The sequence below is a fragment of the Pelophylax lessonae genome (genome assembly GCF_965119305.1).
Source record: "Pelophylax lessonae genome assembly, chromosome: 9".
NCBI classification, from domain to species: Eukaryota; Metazoa; Chordata; class Amphibia; order Anura; family Ranidae; genus Pelophylax; species Pelophylax lessonae.
The window spans coordinates 2902236-2922495 of NC_138776.1; the positions used below are offsets into that span (position 1 = coordinate 2902236).

Consider the following 20260-nt stretch of genomic DNA (forward strand, 5'->3'; position numbering starts at 1 on the left):
AGCTTTCGAGTATTTTTATTCTCACTCAGCATGCACCAGTGGCACAAACCTCCTACTGGATTGGCTAAATATTCAGAACAGCGACATCTACTGGCCACAGCGAGAAAGAACAAGCCAACTTAAGCTTAGGGAAAAACCAGCTGAATAACTATACAATTAGTCTGAGCTGACTAGAGTCCAGCCAAAAATGAAATGGACACGGTAGCTCCAGTTTAGGAGAAGGAGGCTGCACACCGGATATGTGTGACCCCCCCCCCCCCCCATAGTGACAGAAATAACAGCGATCGTCATTCCCATTGCTAACACCGACACCAACACAGCATTGCTCACTGCGCAGCACTGTCCATTGTCTCTGGAGGGAATGCAGCTCCAGGAACAACGCATGCAGAGTAGGAACCCCGCTGTCAGTGCTTCATGGGAAATACTCCCTTACTGGACACAGATGGGGAAAAATAAATTCTGATTTAAAAATATTCGATGGGTTTAAAGCCGAATGAAACCCACCAATTGAAAGGGGAACTTAACCCATGGACTTAACTGTTTTCCAAGGCATGCCGTGAATGCTAACTGTCACTGTTGCTGATGCTTTCAACTGAACTGTCAAGCCATCAAATGGCCTAACTGTCCTACCTGATCACATGTGTAGCACTGTGGCAATTGCAGATGAGGCTTCCTTCCACCTTCTTAAAGGATAGGAGGGTTTAGTTCCATTTTAATACATTCGTTTTCTGAGATCATCATCGCCATCTAGTGTTAATAATGCAGTATTTACCCTAAAATACTTCAATAAGGAAAGTACCACATTATTGCCACTAGGTGGCGATGAGAATCCTTAGAGTGGTGGCAGTATCCTTAGCTGTAAAGGATAGGAGGGTTTAGTTCCACTTTAATACATTTATTTTCTAGGATCATCGGCACCATCTAATGGCAATTATACAGTATTTACCCTAAAATACCCAAATCAGGAAAATACCGCATTATTACCACTAGATGGCGCTGGTAAGCCTAAGGGCTTCCTTAGCTGTAAAGGATAGAAGGGTTTGGTTCCACCTAAATAAATTTATTTTCTTGGATCATCGCCACCATCTAGTGGCAATAATGCAGTATTTCCCCTAACATACTTAAATCACTACATTATTGCCACTAGATGGCGCTGGTGATCATAACAGTGGTGGCAGCTTTCTTAGTAAAGGATAGGAGGGTTTAGTTCCAATTTAATACATTTATTTTCTGGGATCATCAGCACCATCTAGTGGCATTTACACAGTATTTACCCTAAAATACCTCAATTATGAAAATACCACATTATTACCTCTAGATGGAACTGATGATCCTAAGAGTGGTGACAGCTTCCTTATCTGTAAAGGATTGGAGGGTTTAGTTCCACTTAATTACATTATATTTCTAGGATCCTCAGCGCCACCTAGTGGAAATAATGCAGTATTTACCCTAAAATACTTTATTCAGAAAAGACTACAATATTGCCATCAGATGGTGCTGGTGATTGAAAGTGCAATGGCAGCTTCCTTATACATTTATTTTCTAGGATCATCGGCACCATCTAGTGGCATTTACACAGTATTTACCCTAAAATACTCAATTCAGGAAAATACCACATTATTAACACTAGATGATGCTGATAATCTCAAGAGTGGTGGCAGCTTCCTTAGCTGTAAAGGATTGGAGGGATTATTTCCACTTTACTACATTAAATTTCTAGGACCATCAGAGCCACCTAGTGGCAATAATGCAGTATTTACCCTAAAATACTTAAATCATCACATTATTACCACTAGATGGTGCTAATGATCTTAAGAGTGGTGGCAGCTTCCTTAGTAAAGGATAGGAGGGTTTGGTTCCACTTTAATACATTCAATTTCTAGGATTATCAGCGCCTCCTAGTGGCAATTATACAGTATTACACCTAAAATATTTCAATCAGGAAAATACCACAATATTGCCACTAGATGGCGCTGGTGATCCAAAATGCAATGGCAGCTTCCTTATACATTTATTTTCTAGGATCATCGGCGCCATCTAGTTGCATTTACACAGTATTTACCCTAAAATACTCCATTCAGGAAAATACCACATTATTGCCACTAGATGGTGTTGATAATCTCAAGAGTGGCGGCAGCTTCCTTAGCTGTAAAGGATAGAAGGGTTTAGTTCCACTTAAATACATTTATTTTGTAGGATCATTGATGCCCTCTAGTGGCAAATATGCAATATTTCCCCTAACGTACTTCAATCACCACATTATTGCCACTAGATGGTGCTGGTGATCCTCGAAAAGAAATTTAAGTGGAACCAACCCCTCCTATGCTTTACAGCTAAGGAAGCTGCTGCCACTCTTAGTTTCACCAGCGCCATCTAGTGGGATTAATTCAGTATTTCTCCTAACATACTTCAATCACCACATGATTGCCACTAAAAGGCACTGGTAAACCGAAGAACTTCCTTAGCTGTAAAGGATAGGAGCCTTTGGTTCCACTTTAATACATTAAATTTCTAGGCTCATTGGTGCCACCTAGTGGCAATTATACAGTAACAGTATTACACCTAAAATATTTCAATCTGGAAAATACCACATTTTTGCCACTAGGTGGCAGCTTTCTTAGTAAAGGATAGGAGGGTTTGGTTCCACTTTAATACATTCAATTTCTAGGATCATCAGCGCCACCTAGTGGCAATTATACAGTATTACACCTAAAATATTTCAATCAGGAAATACCACAACAGTATTACACCTAAAATATTTCAATCTGGAAAATACCACATTTTTGCCACTAGGTGGCAGCTTTCTTAGTAAAGGATAGGAGGGTTTGGTTCCACTTTAATACATTCAATTTCTAGGATCATCATCGCCACCTAGTGGCAATTATACAGTATTACACCTAAAATATTTCAATCAGGAAATACCACAATATTGCCACTAGATGGCACTGACAATCCTAAGGAACAAAACTATTAGGAAAATTACGGTGAAGATTAAGCTGACACGTTTTTCGGTGATTTTTTTTATACTTTAACCCCTTAAGGTCTGATGTCCTAAAGCTGAAAGAGGCAAACCACAAGAAAGTGGTAATAATAATCAGAAAATAATGAGACACAGACGAGTGGTTTAGGTCTGTAGATGTGTATTTGTGGAGGTGTATATGTACAATATGAGGACGGTATGTATACAGTATATACACACATGCTCCATGTCCTGTATACAGCGTATGAATATATATCCCTCCATCATATATACATTCTCTGATACAAACCTAGAAAATTAAAGTGCACCGTCCATCTTCCTGAATGTAATGTTTGGGGCTGGAGTGTGAGGAGAAAAAGCAGGAAAAGGAACCAAGAAGCATGAGAGAGAGATGAGCTCATCACTGCGCTGCTTCTCATTTCACAGATAAGGGGGCTCGTCCGGGATGACTTGAGCTTAGAGGAAGTAGGGGGGGAGGGAGGGGGGGATTGGCACTTCTCTTGTATCATTCAGTGATTGGTGTTCCGGTATATTCTGGAAGTTTCCTGAGCCATTTAAAGGGAACTCCAGGCAAACCCCGCTTTGTATTGGAGAGAGCAGAGAAGGGGCGGCCCACATTTGGGGGGGGGGGGGGGAATGAGGAGAAGACCCTGAAAATACAAATCACTTCAAAGGTGGAAAAATTTCTGCTTCTAAAATCTCTCATTATTGTCATTATTCCCATTTTCCAATCAATGGGGATTTTTTTTTCTGCATTTGAAAATTTCAATAAAAAGTTAAAGCGTAACTCCACTTTTGTTGAGGAAAAGCCCCTCCCGATTGGGTGATCTCTGTACATTGCAGGGATTGTAACAAACTTTGTTGCAGATTCCTAACTTTTGTTATTCTGAAGAAATCATTGTTTGTTCCTCTGTGCTGAGTGAGTCTAATGGGAGTGGTTTCATAATTATCTATCAGCTGTGGCAGCTGCAGAGCACTAATGAGGAAATCTGCTGGGCCTGCATCCCTTTAGACGTGTTCCTATTGGGAGGATCTCACCAATGAAATTTTTATTGCAGGGGATGCCAGAAATCTGACTTAGTGCAGACTTCTGGGAAAATTGGAGAGCCAATCACACAAGGAGGAAATTATGTTTCTGGGGGGGGGGGGGGTGGGCTCTGTATACCATCTGGCGGCCATATTGTATTTTACAGAAAATTACAGCGGCTGCAGATTGAAAAGGAAAGAGAATTTTTATAAGCATTCAATTACTTGTGTAGGAATTGTATACGCTATATTATTTTTTCTTTATTTGCTATTTTTTCCCCAATGAAAGTGGAGTTACCCTTTAGACCCGGGGGCTCCAATTTATGGACCTCCAGCTGTTCAGGAACTACAACTCCCATCATGCCTAGTCTTGTCTGTGAATGTCAGAGTTTTACAATGCCTCATGGGGTGTGTAGTTCTGCAACAGCTGGAGGGCCGTAGATTGAAGTTCCCGGCTTTAAACAATATAAAAAAAAAAGGTAAAGAATAAACACAAAACAACGCATTTCGTCACTACGTGTCACTTCATCAGGAAGCAATGTAACACAAACTCTAATATGCATGGAAAGGGTACAGAAAAAAAAGGAAGGGGGGGGGGGGGGTTGGAGAATCAATAGATGAAAATGTACATTGTATATAAATATAATTGCCATAAATAACCAAAATAAAAATAAATTCATTTAAGAACAAGTTCCTCAATGGAAAATATTTTTATAATTTATTAAGATTATTTTTATTATAATTTTGTCTTTTTTTGTAATTCAAATTTATTTATATTTACTTTTATTATTTATGACAACTGCAGTTACTTCCCGTCGTGCCACCAGTACAGGAAGTGATTGCAATTCTTTCCAGAGGAGACACACACACAGCAATGAATGCTATACATTTATATTTGCTTGTATTTACTTTTATTATATACTTTTATTTTTTTGGCAACTGTAGTTACTTCCCATTGTCTCACCAGTACAGGAAGTGAGGTCAAATCTTTCCAGAGGAGTCACACCCAGCAATTAATGCTGTAAATGTATATTTACTTTTATTACTTATGACAACCGCAGTTACTTCCCATTGTGTCACCAGTACAGGAAGTGAGGGTGAATCTTTCCCCAGGGGACACACAGAATTGAAGGCTGTAATTTAGATTTACTTGTATTATTGCCTTTTATTATTTATGGCAACTGTAGTTACTTCCCATCGTGTCACCAGTACAGGAAGTGAGGCCAAATCTTTCCAGAGGGGACACACACACAGCAATGAATGCTGTAAATTTATATTTACTTATTATTTATAGCAACTGCAGTTACTTCCCATCGTGTCACCGGTACAGGAAGTGAGGGCAAATCTTTCCAGAGGGGTCACACACAGCAATGAATGCTTTAAATTTATATTTACTTATTATTTATGGCAACTGTAGTTACTTCCCATCGTGTCCCTGGTACAGGAAGTGAGAGCAAATCTATCCAGAGTGAACCTGAGGTCAAATCTTTCCAGAGGGGACACACACAGCAATAAATGCTGTACATTTATTTACTTTTATTATTTATGGCAACTGTAGTTACTTTCCACCGTGTCACCGGTACAGGAAGTGAGGGCAAATCCTTCCAGAGGGGTCACACACAGCAATGAATGCTCTAAATTTATATTTTTTGTTATTATTTATGCCAACTGTAGTTACTTCCCATCGTGTCACCGGTACAAGAAGTGAGGGCAAATCTTTCCAGAGGGGTCACACCCAGCAATGAATGTGTTTCATACTGGAAGAAGGAACAGTGAGCGGCTCTGTAGGCGCTCTATAGATGATGTATTCCTGTTGGGCAGATTTTCAGCCAAGAGTCAGCGGACAAAGAAGTTAAGGAGATCGTCCCAATCACTAATAGAAATTTGGAAACAATACCCTTCCGCCCCCCCCCCTTTTAAATGAAGCAGAGTTTTACTTTTTTTTGATCCTGTGCTCGTCCATCTGGAGCAGAAAATCAGGTTCACGTAATTAACTGACCCCACCCCTGAAAACCTGTTGTACTCACCCCTACCCCTCCCCGTTCAAGCACCTCTGACTCTCCCTACACCCTCCCTGTGACGGTACCAACATGTACATAGGGTATCATAGAATTATGCACGCCTTATACCCCGATGTACCCAAAACCCTGAGGAACTCTGGTGGCGGGGGAATCTAAGCAAGTGTGGGGGGGGGGGGCAGAGCACATGTTCACCTTAAATGTCAGCCAACTGTACATTTACCAAAAGTACCTGAATGTGACCTGGGATCAGCCACTTGCATTCCCCGTACAGCAGGGCTGAAGTGTGAGAGGAAGAAGCAGGCAAAGGAACCAAGAAGCATGAGAGAGAGATGAGCTCATCACTGCGCTGCTTCTCATTTCACAGATAAGGGGGCTCGTCCGGGATGACTTGAGCTTAGAGGAAGTGGGTTTGAATGATGCTGGCCATCTAGTGGCCAAAAACAGTACTGCAGGGGAAATCTTTGGATTAAAGATGAAAATTGCAGCAATTTTTTTTTTTTCAGTATTAATGGGCTATTAATTTTTATCTAAATTCAATGCTAAAACGTCAGTCAGGTTTTTATCTCTATCAGTGACCCCACTGGGGAGATCTTCCTCACTTTTTGTCCCTGTGACACTCGTACAGGAAATGGAAGGAAGAAAGGGGAGAGACATTGGTTATCACAGAGACAGGATAATAAAAACATTGTCAGAAGTTCCAACTTTTCCTCTCCCTGCTAAAAATGGATTTTACTGTCCCCATTAGAGAAAATATTCATCACTTCCTGCCTAGACAGGAAGTGATGCCTAAACCAGAAGTGAGGGGGAAACCCTTCCAATTAAAAAGACTTTCCATAACATGGAGGCACAGAAGCCTTAAAGATGGCACCTTCAACATACGCAACGCCTTTATCACTGGAAAATCCCAGTGGAGGGACTAACTACCCCCTTACCCTCCTCCCATTCCCAGCATTATTACTACAATACAGATTGACTTTCAGCCCCCCCTCCCCCATATATATCCAATCCTCCATACATGAGATGAGGTCAACGTATACAGAAATATTTCTCTGTGTATAGGTAGGGAGTGCCTCGCACCCCCCATAGATATGTATCCAGTATCTTTTTTTTTTTTTTCTTATATACAAAGAGCATTAAGGCAGCACACAGCTACACAGACAGACGTATCCAGCGGGGCAGTGTGCAAATATCAGTGCAGCAACCAATAGCAGCCAGACTCCACTATACTGCTAACGAGAGATCAAGTAACGAATGAGCGAGCGTGTGAAGCACTATTCGGGAAAATACCGCATTATGGCCACTAGAGGGTGCTGGGGGGTTATAGAAAATAAGTATGATCCTCAGCTCCCTCTAGTGGCCATAAGGTGGTATTTTTGCTGAACCAATCTCATTTTTTTTTATGAATGAATAACATTCGACCTGTAGAGGAAATAGAAGAAGAAGATTCAGTTTTTCCCCATTTGCACAGCAGTTTTGCATGTGGGGAAGAAAATATAAATATATCCCCTTGAGGTGTACAGCTGGAAGATAAAAGGTTTTGTTGGTTATGATGGGGCAGCGTTCTATAAACCTGTACTTGGGTCCCCACTAATCCACACGTAATGTGAAAGAAGCATTTTTCAAGCTTTAGTGTTTAGGAGCAGAAAAAAAAATAGTTTTTGTTGAGTTTTTGGAAGCGTTTTCCCAGCAGAAAAAAAAAAAAGCTTTTAAAAAGCTACTGCAAGCCAACAAAAAAATGCTGTTATTGGCATTGGAATTTTTCATCCAGTAATTACTTCGTTTTTTTTTTTTAGCTTAACAAATGCTAATGTGCGTGGAGCTTAAAAAGTTCCTGCTGCTGGCCAATTTTACACTGCTGTATCCTCTGCATTGGCCAATTTTACACTGCTATATCCTCTGTGGTCACCTAATTCTTGTAGTAATACAGCTGCTTATACATTGAGTCACCAGTACATTTCTCACTTATGAAAAATCTCCGGCTTCTGGCCAACTTTACACTGTTTTATCATCTGCATCGACCAATTTTACAATGCTGTATCCTCTGCATCGGCCAATTTTACACTGCTGTATCCTCTGCATCGGCCAATTTTACACTGCTGTATCCTCTGCATCGGCCAATTTTACACTGCTGTATCCTCTGCATCGGCCAAATTTTACACTGCTGTATCCTCTGCATCGGCCAATTTTACACTGCTGTATCCTCTGCATCGGCCAGTTTTACACCGCTGTATCCTCTGCATCGGCCAAATTTTACACTGCTGTATCCTCTGCATCGGCCAGTTTTACACCGCTGTATCCTCTGCATCGGCCAAATTTTACACTGCTGTATCCTCTGCATCGGCCAGTATTACACTGCTGTATCCTCTGCATCGGCCAAATTTTACACTGCTGTATCCTCTGCATCGGCCAATTTTACACTGCTGTATCCTCTGCATCGGCCAATTTTACACCGCTGTATCCTCTGCATCGGCCAATTTTACACTGCTGTATCCTCTGCATCGGCTAACTTTACACTGCTTTATCCTCTGCAGTACCTTAAGGCCCCTTTCACACTTGTGCAACATGTCCTGCAATTTGGGACTGCAAAGTCGCATGACAAGTCGTACTCCATGATTTCCAATGAGTACCGCTCATATCTGTGTGACTTCAAGTCGCAACAACTGCACTACTTTGGACCAATTTTAATGCATTTTGAGGTCCATAAACATAGGCATTGGCATTGCTTCAAGTCCAGTCAAAATCGCGGCTAAAACAAATTGCAGTAAAATTGCACGACTTTTAAATCGCACAAGTGTGAAAGGGGCCTAATTCTTGTAGAAAAAGTCCAGCCTGTTACATAGTTACATAGTTAGTCTGGTTGAAAAAAGACACAAGTCCATCCAGTTCAACCAAAAAAAGGGGGGGGGGGGAAATCAAAAGCCGGTACATTTGTAGATTTTTTCTTTAGTGTATTTAGGCCTAGCTTTGCTCATTAAACATGTCCTGCTTCTGCCCAATTTTACACTGCTGTATCCTCTGTGGTACCTTAATTCTTGTAGAAAAAGCCCAGCCTGTTACACAGTTACCGTATATACTCGAGTATAAGCCAACCCAATTATAAGCTAATTTTACCACAAAAAACTGGGAAAACGTATTGACTCAAGTATAAGCTTAGGGTGGGAAATGCAGCAGCTACCGGACCCAACTGAACCACCACGAGACCCAAAACAGGGGCTGCAGGTATGGTGCAGGGGCTGCGGACATGATACAGGAGATGCAGGGCTGCAGACATGGTACAGGGTACAGGAGATGGTACAGGAGATGGTACAGGCATGGCACAGGAGATGGTACAGGCATGGCACAGGAGATGGCTCAGGCATGGCACAGGAGATGGTACAGGCATGGCACAGGAGATGGTACAGGCATGGCACAGGAGATGGTACAGGCATGTCACAGGAGATGGCTCAGGCATGGCACAGGAGATGGTACAGGCATGGCACAGGAGATGGTACAGGCATGGCACAGGAGATGGTACAGGCATGGTACAGGAGATGGTACAGGAGATGATACTGGCATGGCACAGGAGATGGTTCAGGCATGGCACAGGAGATGGTACAGGCATGGCACAGGAGATGGTTCAGGCACGGTACAGGTATGCTACAGGAGATGGCTCAGGCATGGCACAGGAGATGGTACAGGCATGGTACAGGAGATGGCACAAGCATGGCACAGGAGATGGCACAGGCATGGTACAGGGGATTGTACAGGCATGGTACAGGGGATTGTACAGGCATGGTACAGGCATGGCACAGGAGATAGTTCAGGCATGGCACAGGAGATGGCACAGGCATGGTACAGGAGATGGCACAGGCATGGCACAGGAGATGGTTCAGGCATGGCACAGGAGATGGCACGGGCATGGTATAGGAGATGGCACAGGAGATGGCACAGGCATGGTTCAGGCATGGCACAGGAGATGGTACAGGCATGGCACAGGAAATGTAATGCTGCGGGCATGGTACAGGACCTATAGGACCATCCTGAGGAGATGCAGGGGCTGTGAAGGAGTCTCACTTACCTTTCCGCCTTACATATAAAATGGCGGTGCCAGGCGCCAACACATCAGCGCCAATGTGCTGTCTGCCCGGGAATAGCTGAACGTGTACGGGCTTTCCTGAGCGGTGGGGGCACATGCGCACTGACCGGGGAAAAGGTAAGTGATACTGTGACTCGAGTATAAGCCGAGGGGGGCTTTTTCAGCATAAAAAAACATGCTGAAAAAGTCTGCTTATACTCCAGTATATACGGTAGTCTAGTTGAAAAAAGACACAAAGTCTATCCAGTTCAACCAATAAAAGGGAAAAAAAAAAATCTAAAGTCTGTACATTTGTAAATGTTTTCTTTAGGATATTTAGGCCTTGTTCAATGTTTCCACTGCCAATTTTACACTGCTGTATCCTCTGTGGTACCCTAATTCTTATAGAAAAAGCCTAGCCTGTTACATAGTTGGTCTGGTTGGAAAGACACAAATCCACCCAGTTCAACCAATAAAAGAGAAAAAAAAAACAAAAGTCTGTACATTTATAGAATTTTTCTTTAGTATATTTAGGCCTAGTTAAAATTTTCCACTGCCAACTTTACACTGCTGTATCCTCTGTGTTACCCTAATTCTTGTAAAAAAAAAAAAAAGCCCAGCCTGTTACATAGTTAATCTGGCTGAGAAAAGACACAAATCCACCCAGTTCAACCATCAAACAAGGGGGAAAAAAAAAAAAATCAAAAGCCGGTACATTTGTAATTTTTTTTCTTTAGTATATTTAGGCCTATCTTTGCTCATTAAAAATCTCCTGCATCAGCCAGCTTTACACTGCTGTATCCTCTGCATCAGCCAGCTTTACACTGCTGTATCCTCTGCATCAGCCAGCTTTACACTGCTGTATCCTCTGCATCAGCCAGCTTTACACTGCTGTATCCTCTGTGGTACCTTAATTCTAAGAGAGAAAAAGCCAGCCTGTTCATTTGTAGATTTTCTCTTTAGTATATTTAGGCCTAGCTTTGCTCATTAACAATTTTCCTGCATCAGCCAATTTTACACTGCTGTATCCTCTGCATCGCCCAATTTTACACTGCTGTATCCTCTGCATCAGCCAACTTTACACTGCTGTATTCTCTGCATCGCCCAATTTTACACCGCTGTATCCTCTGCATCGTCCAATTTTACACCGCTGTATCCTCTGCATCGCCCAATTTTACACTGCTGTATCCTCTGCATCGCCCAATTTTACACCGCTGTATCCTCTGCATCGCCCAATTTTACACCGCTGTATCCTCTGCGTTACCTTAATTCTTGGAGAGAAAAAGCCAGCCTGTACATTTGTAGATTTTCTCTTTAGTATATTTAGGCCTAGCTTTTCTCATTACCAATGTCCTGCATCAGCCAACTTTACACTGCTGTCTCCTCTGTGGTACCTTCTTGTAGAAAAAGCCCAGCCTGTTACATAGCTGGTCTGGTTGGAAAGACACCAGCCTATCCAGTTCTACCAATAAAAGAGAAAAAAAACAAAACAAAAGTCTGTACATTTATAGATTTTTTTCTTTAGTACATTTAGGCCTATTCAAATGTTTCCACTGCCAACTTTACACTGCTGTATCCTCTGTGGTACCCTAATTCTTGTAGAAAAAGCCCAGCCTGTTACATAGTCTGGTTGGAAAAGACAAACGTCCATCCAGCTCAACTGATAAAAGGAAAAAAAAAATCAAAAGCCTGTACATTTGTAATTTTTTCTTTAGTATATTTAGGCCTAGCTTTGCTCATTAAAAATCTCCTGCATCAGCCAGCTTTACACTGCTGTATCCTCTGCATTGGCCAGCTTTACACTGCTGTATCCTCTGCATCGGCCAGCTTTACACTGCTGTATCCTCTGCATCGGCCAGCTTTACACTGCTGTATCCTCTGCATCGGCCAGCTTTACACTGCTGTATCCTCTGCAGTCTGTTAATTTATGGGCGGTTGATAGCAATTAGCCAATGGCAGGTCAGGGCTCTAGAAAAGGTCCTCTTCTCGCTATTTATTTCAAATTCTATTTTGGAGCGGATTGATTGGCTGCTGAAGGTTGCTGCAGTTTGCGTGTCATCATTGGCCTGATCACTGCCGGAACCCGGAGGTATTTCATCATCCTCCAATCGGCATGTGACAGCCATACATTCCCCGTAATATTCCCAGCAGACTAAAGTGAATCATGCCTTGCACCCACACCTATATAGACAATATCTACAGACGTTATTGCAGCTATACGTACAGGATAAAGCATCGAACCCCTATATATACCGAGCCAGAGAGGCCCCTCCTACCCCAGGCTCTGTTCAGCATTGCGCCCCCTTTTGTATCCCCAGAGTCTAGCAGCTGCACCCCGCTGGTCAGTTTTCTGCACTCCGAATCCGTCCCGGGGAATGAACATCAATGCATACAGCGTCACGCCGCCCTCCAGGCAGTTGGTGGCAGGTGCAGAGCGAAGTCGGAGTTCCTCTTTTATCATCTGGCCGAGCTGTCCGAGGATGGAACGTCGCGGTCCGAGTCTTCGGGGTCCTCATTACAGACCGACTCGCTGCTGGGGGGAGGAGACCTAAAGAAAGAGACTTCCCTTCAGTATTGCACAGGTGTAGTGGCTCCTCCCCCCTGCCTCTGATTTCACCGCACACTGCGAGCGTCTCACCATGTGCATTACAAGCTGCAGCCAGTCAGATAGAGCTCCGCCCTCTTTCCTGGCTGGAGGACCAGACATGTGCAGAATGAAAACGCTTCTTTCCTTTCAAATCGCTATTTACATAAATTGGTTTAGTTTAATTAGTTTAGTTTATTCTAGTTCAAATCGATTCAAATTTTCCCAAATCAAATTCCCAATTAAACTCGAATCAAATTATATTAAAAATTGAAATTATTCTATTCAAAATTCGTATTTTAGAAGATAGTTATATTCTTTCTATTCCATTCTATTGATTTTTTTTATTCTATTCTCTTCCTCTTTTTTTTTATTATAATTTTTTTTTTTTTATTCGATTGTACAAAGTACTTAAAAAAGGAGACAAAAGAGGAAAAAAAAATCACATCTTCTTTTCTATTCTATTCTATTCATTTCTATTCGAATTTCTAATTTTTTCTCTTCAAAATCTGCATTTCAGAAGATGATTTATTGTTATATTCTCTCTTTTCTTTTTTATTCTGTTGTTTTTTTTATTCTATTATATTCCACATTCTTTTCTATTCTATTATTTTAATTTATTTTTTATTCTATTTGAATTTATTCTCTTCAAAATTCAAATTTCAGAAGATGGTTATATTCTATTTTATTCTATTTTTTTCTATTCTATTCTTTTCTTTTATTTTCTATTTTATTATTTTATTTTCTACTCTATTCTTTTCCATTCTATTCAAATGTATTCTATTCGAAATTCAAATTTCAGAAGATGGTTATATTCTTTCTATTTTATTCTAGTCTATTTTTTTATTCTATTCTTTTCTTTAATTCTCTATTCTATTCTAATTTATTCTTTTATATTCTATTAAAATTTTGGGAAATGGTTATATTCTTTCTATTCTATTGTTTTTTTTTCTATTTTATTTTGTTCTATTTCTTTATTTTCTTTTCCATTCTATTCAAATTCAAATTTATTCTATTTGAAATTGGAATTTCAGAAGAAGGTTATATTCTTTTTTATTCTATTCAATTTTTTAATTTATTTTTTATTCTATTCAAATTAATTCTATTCAAAATTGGAATTTCAGAACATGGTTATATTCTATTTTATTCTATTCTATTTTTTCTATTCTATTCTTCTCTATTTTATTATTTTATTTTCTATTCTATTCTTTTCCATTCTATTCAAATGTATTCTATTTGAAATTTTGAATTTCAGAATATGGTTATATTCTTTCTATTTTATTCTAGTCTAGTCAATTTTTTTTAATTCTATTCTTTTCTTTAACTCTCTTTTTTATTCTATTCTATTTTTTTAATTTATTTTTTATTCTATTCAAATTAATTCTATTCAAAATTGGAATTTCAGAAGATGGTTATATTCTATTTTATTCTATTCTATTTTTTCTATTCTATTCTTCTCTATTTTATTATTTTATTTTCCATTCTATTCTTTTCCATTCTATTCAAATGTATTCTATTTGAAATTTTGAATTTCAGAATATGGTTATATTCTTTCTATTTTATTCTAGTCTAGTCAATTTTTTTTAATTCTATTCTTTTCTTTAATTCTCTTTTTTATCCTATTCTATTTTTTTAATTTATTTTTTATTCTATTCAAATTAATTCTATTCAAAATTGGAATTTCAGAAGATGGTTATATTCTATTTTATTCTATTCTATTTTTTCTTATTCTATTCTTCTCTATTTTATTATTTTATTTTCTATTCTATTCTTTTCCATTCTATTCAAATGAATGGAATTCGAATTTGAAAATTCGAATTTCAGAATATGGTTATATTCTTTCTATTTTTTTTTACCTTTAAAAAAAAATATTCTTTCTATTTTATTCTAGTCTAGTCTATTTTTTTAATTCTATTCTTTTCTTTAATTCTCTATTCTATTCTAATCTATTATTTTATATTATATTCAAATTTTGGGAAATGGTTATATTATTTCTATTCTATTGTTTTTTTTTCCATTTTATTCTGTTCTATTTCTTTATTTTCTTTTCCATTCTATTCAAATTTTGGAAGAAGGTTAAATTCTTTCTATTTTAATCTGCTTTATAATGCTTTTCTTTTATTTTGTCTAGTCTGTTCGTCCCTAGCCTGACTTTCCCCCGGCCCCACCCCTTTCATTTATTGGAAACGCCCACTTCTCCAGACTGACACCCACCCATCAAGGCTTTTTCATATTCGCATAACTCCTCCCAAGGGCCCACCCACTGTTTGCATCAGGGCTGGGGGCTTTAGAGAGGAGTACTAAGACGGGGGGGAGCTGCGATATTTTGTGGCCCCTCCCACCAGTGATGACATCACTGGGTAGCTGCGTTTTCTGCAATGAGATGTTGGTTTACTCACTTCTCTTCTGATTGGTTGATGAGTCTCCGGCACGTCTCCATCTGCACATCCAGCCCTCTCTTCATGCTGCACATCTCCATGTATTCATGCAGGTGACGGGTCATGTCGTCCTTCGCTGTGGCCAACTCCAGCTGTACATCAAGCACAATCAAACATTCGTCTTTTATTAAAGTGTATCGAAAGTCAAAACTTTTTTTTTTCCCCCCGATAAAATAGGAAACGGTTAAATGTCCTTTTGGGGCGTTATTTGCCATCTGTGCCCCGCTGGGGACATTCCCCTTCCCTTATTGGTTGTGGAAAGAAGGAGTTAAGGATCCCTAGTGCCCAACCTGCAGCCGGAGGGCCACATGTAGGCAGGTGCAGTTACCTATTTTTCCTTCTACTATAAAGCTGACAGGAGTAGTGACAGCAGCATCACTTCTTCTGTCAGCCCAGCGCTGCAGGCCACACAGCTCTGTATGATGTCACTGTTCTGTCATCTGATAGCTCCGCCCTGCAGGTCACACGGCTCTGTATGATGTCACTGTTCTCTCTGATAGCTCCGCCCTGCAGGTCACATGGCTCTGTATGATGTCACTGTTCTCTCTGATAGCTCCGCCCTGCAGGTCACACAGCTCTGTATGATGTCACAGTCCTATCATCTGATAGCTCCGCCCTGCAGGTCACACAGCTCTGTATGATGTCACTGTTCTATCATCTGATAGCTCCGCCCTGCAGGTCACACAGCTCTGTATGATGTCACTGTTCTATCATCTGATAGCTCCGCCCTGCAGGTCACACAGCTCTGTATGATGTCACTGTTCTATCATCTGATAGCTCCGCCCTGCAGGTCACAAGGCTCTGTATGATGTCACTGTTCTGTCATCTGATAGCTCCGCCCTGCAGGTCACACAGCTCTGTAAGATGTCACTGTTCTCTCTGATAGCTCCGCCCTGCAGGTCACACGGCTCTGTATGATGTCACTGTTCTATCATCTGATAGCTCCGCCCTGCAGGTCACACGGCTCTGTATGATGTCACTGTTCTATCATCTGATGGCTCCGCCCTGCAGGTCACACGGCTCTGTATGATGTCACTGTTCTGTCATCTGATAGCTCCTCCTTGCAGGTCACACAGCTCTGTATGATGTCACTGTTATGTCATCTGATAGCTCCTCCCTGCAGGTCACACGGCTCTGTATGATGTCACTGTTCTGTCATCTGATAGCTCCTCCCTGCAGGTCACATGGCTCTGTATGATGTCACTGTTCTCTCTGATAGCTCCGCCCTGCAGGTCACACGGCTCTGTATGATGTCACTGTTCTCTCTGATAGCTCCGCCCTGCAGGTCACACGGCTCTGTATGATGTCACTGTTCTGTCATCTGATAGCTCTGCCCTGCAGGTCACACAGCTCTGTATGATGTCACTGTTCTGTCATCTGATAGCTCTGCCCTGCAGGTCACACAGCTCTGTATGATGTCACTGTTCTCTCTGATAGCTCCGCCCTGCAGGTCACACAGCTCTGTATGATGTCACTGTTCTCTCTGATAGCTCCGCCCTGCAGGTCACACAGCTCTGTATGATGTCACTGTTCTGTCATCTGATAGCTCCGCCCTGCAGGTCACACAGCTCTGTATGATGTCACTGTTCTGTCATCTGATAGCTCCGCCCTGCAAGTCACACGGCTCTGTATGATATCACTGTTCTGTCATCTGATAGCTCCACCCTGCAGGTCACACGGCTCTGTATGATGTCACTGTTCTGTCTCTCTGACAGCCGTTCTCTATCAGGAGAAGAGGGTGCGGCTGTGACACAATAGTGGGGCTCTTCTCCAAGGTGGAGAAGAAGGCGGGGCTCAATGTGATTAGTGGCGGCCCGTGCATAGGGGGCGCCAGGGCGCCGCCCCCCACCCCTAAAAAAAAGAAAAAAAAAGAAAAAAAAAAAAGAAAAAAAAAATTACGAAACGAACAAATAAAGTTTTGAAAAAAAAATTACAAAACAAACAAATAAAGTTTTGAAAAAAAAATTGCGTTCGCCGCTACACCGGCCTATGTGGTGGCTATGGGGGTGGGGTTTACGACCCAGAAGAGGCACCGATTGGCTGCCTTCTGGGGGCGTAACCTGGGCGCAAGTCATTGCGCTTGGACACCCCCACTTTCCTGATATCCTGGCTGTGATTGGTCCAGTCTACAGCCTGGACCAATCATCATCCAGGACATCCCATGGCCCCATGCTGACGTCGCGTGGACCGGCATTGCAGAGAGCGCAGCGGAGCGGAGAGGAGCCCGGAGAAGAGGAGAGGGAGAAGCCGCCGTAACTCACAGGGCTCCAGCCTCCAGGTAAGTGCACTGCTCTGTCGGGCACGCACGCATAGCTCTGCATTGGGGGATGTATACTGGTGGTCACTGGCTGCATTGGAGGCACGCACGCATAGCTCTGCATTGGAGGACGTATACTGGTGGTCACTGGCTGCATTGGAGGCACGCACGCATAGCTCTGCATTGGAGGACGTATACTGGTGGTCACTGGCTGCACTGGAGGCACGCACGCATAGCTCTGCATTGGGGGACGTATACTGGTGGTCACTGGCTGCATTGGAGGCACGCACGCATAGCTCTGCATTGGAGGACGTATACTGGTGGTCACTGGCTGCACTGGAGGCACGCACGCATAGCTCTGCATTGGAGGACGTATACTGGTGGTCACTGGCTGCACTGGAGGCACGCACGCATAGCTCTGCATTGGGGGACGTATACTGGTGGTCACTGGCTGCATTGGAGGCACGCACGCATAGCTCTGCATTGGAGGACGTATACTGGTGGTCACTGGCTGCACTGGAGGCACGCACGCATAGCTCTGCATTGGGGGACGTATACTGGTGGTCACTGGCTGCACTGGAGGCACGCACACATAGCTCTGCATTGGGGGACATATACTGGTGGTTACTGGCTGCACTGGAGGCACGCACGCATAGCTCTGCATAGGGGGACGTATACTGGTGGTCACTGGCTGCATTGGAGGCACGCACGCATAGCTCTGCATTGGGGGACGTATACTGGTGGTCACTGGCTGCATTGGAGGCACGCACGCATAGCTCTGCATTGGGGGACGTATACTGGTGGTCACTGGCTGCACTGGAGGCACGCACACATAGCTCTGCATTGGGGGACGTATACTGGTGGTCACTGGCTGCACTGGAGGCACGCACGCATAGCTCTGCATTGGGGGACGTATACTGGTGGTCACTGGCTGCACTGGAGGCACGCACGCATAGCTCTGCATTGGGGGACGTATACTGGTGGTCACTGGCTGCATTGGAGGCACGCACCCATAGCTCTGCATTGGGGGACGTATACTGGTGGTCACTGGCTCCACTGGAGGCACGCACGCATAGCTCTGCATTGGGGGACGTATACTGGTGGTCACTGGCTGCATTGGAGGCACGCACGCATAGCTCTGCATTGGGGGTCGTATACTGGTGGTCACTGGCTGCATTGGAGGCACGCACGCATAGATCTGCATTGGGGGACGTATACTGGTGGTCACTGGCTGCACTGGAGGCACGCACGCATAGCTCTGCATTGGGGGACGTATACTGGTGGTCACTGGCTGCACTGGAGGCATGCACGCATAGCTCTGCATTGGGGGACGTATACTGGTGGTCACTGGCTGGCTGCACTGGAGGCACGCACGCATAGCTCTGCATTGGGGGACGTATACTGGTGGTCACTGGCTGCACTGGAGGCACGCACGCATAGCTCTGCATTGGGGGACGTATACTGGTGGTCACTGGCTGCACTGGAGGCACGCACGCATAGCTCTGCATTGGGGGACGTATACTGGTGGTCACTGGCTGCACTGGAGGCACGCACGCATAGCTCTGCATTGGGGGACGTATACTGGTGGTCACTGGCTGCATTGGAGGCACGCACTGGTGGTCACTGGCTGCATTGGAGGCACGCACGCATAGCTCTGCATTGGGGGACGTATACTGGTGGTCACTGGCTGCATTGGAGGCACGCACGCATAGCTCTGCATTGGGTGACGTATACTGGTGGTCACTGGCTGCATTGGAGGCACGCACGCATAGCTCTGCATTGGGGGACGTATACTGGTGGTCACTGGCTGCATTGGAGGCACACATAGCTCTGCATTGGGGGACATGTATACTATACTGGTGGTCACTGGCTGCACTGGAGGCACGCACGCATAGCTCTGCATTGGGGGACGTATACTGGTGGTCACTGGCTGCATTGGAGGCACGCACGCATAGCTCGGCATTGGGGGGCGTATACTGGTGGTCACTGGCTGCATTGGAGGCACGCACTGGTGGTCACTGGCTGCATTGGAGGCACGCACGCATAGCTCGGCATTGGGGGGCGTATACTGGTGGTCACTGGCTCCACTGGAGGCACGCACGCATAGCTCTGCATTGGGGGACGTATACTGGTGGTCACTGGCTGCACTGGAGGCACGCACGCATATCTCTGCATTGGGGACATGTACGCTGGTGGTCACTCCATTGGAGGCCCGCATGCAAAGCTCTGCATTGGAGACATGTATACTGGTCACTGCTTTGAAAGGGGGCATTTATACTGGTCACTATATTGAAGGGGGCCTGTACTGTGGGGTTTGTGCTTGAGTTGTTTGTGCGGGGTTTGTGCCTGAGGGGTTTGTGCTGAGGGGGTCTGTACTGTGAGGTTTGTGCTGAGGGGGTCTGTACTCTGAGGTTTGTGCTGGGGGGGTCTGTACTCTGAGGTTTGTGCTGGGGGGGTCTGTACTCTGAGGTTTGTGCTGGGGGGGTCTGTACTCTGAGGTTTGTGCTGAGGGGGTCTGTACTCTGAGGTTTGTGCTGGGGGGGTCTGTACTGTGAGGTTTGTGCTGGGGGGGTCTGTACTCTGAGGTTTGTGCTTGGGGGGGTCTGTACTGTGGAGTTTGTGCCACTCTCAGTCAGTGTATCCCATAATAGGGTGTCTCTCACAGTATATCCCATAATCGGGCCCCTGTTCCCTATTATGGGATATACTAGTACTGATGGACCCCTTAATATGTGATATATTGGGAGCAAAATACAGGGGACAAAATGGGTGGAGTCTATAAGGGGTGGGGCTTCTGAGAAATGGGAGGGGTCAAAATGGAAGGGCGGGGTCTTGCGCCCCCCCATCTTAAAACTTCACCAGCCGCCACTGTGTGATTGGCAATAGCAGGCTGTCATTAT

At 43.6% G+C, this 20260-nt stretch overlaps 1 protein-coding gene across 1 annotated transcript in view; it reads right to left on the reverse strand.

The window, feature by feature from the left end:
- Positions 1–12194: 12194 nt before the first annotated feature.
- The window catches only part of IFFO1 (intermediate filament family orphan 1), a gene marked incomplete at its 5' end in the record, with an annotated part of 53593 nt that continues 45527 nt past the window's right edge, over positions 12195–20260 (reverse strand). Inside the window, 2 exons of the mRNA XM_082267667.1 lie at positions 12195–12629; positions 15065–15195. Of these exons, the coding sequence (XP_082123793.1) occupies positions 12539–12629; positions 15065–15195 (222 nt within the window). The 3' untranslated portion in view covers positions 12195–12538. The remainder of the gene's footprint in view (positions 12630–15064; positions 15196–20260) is intronic.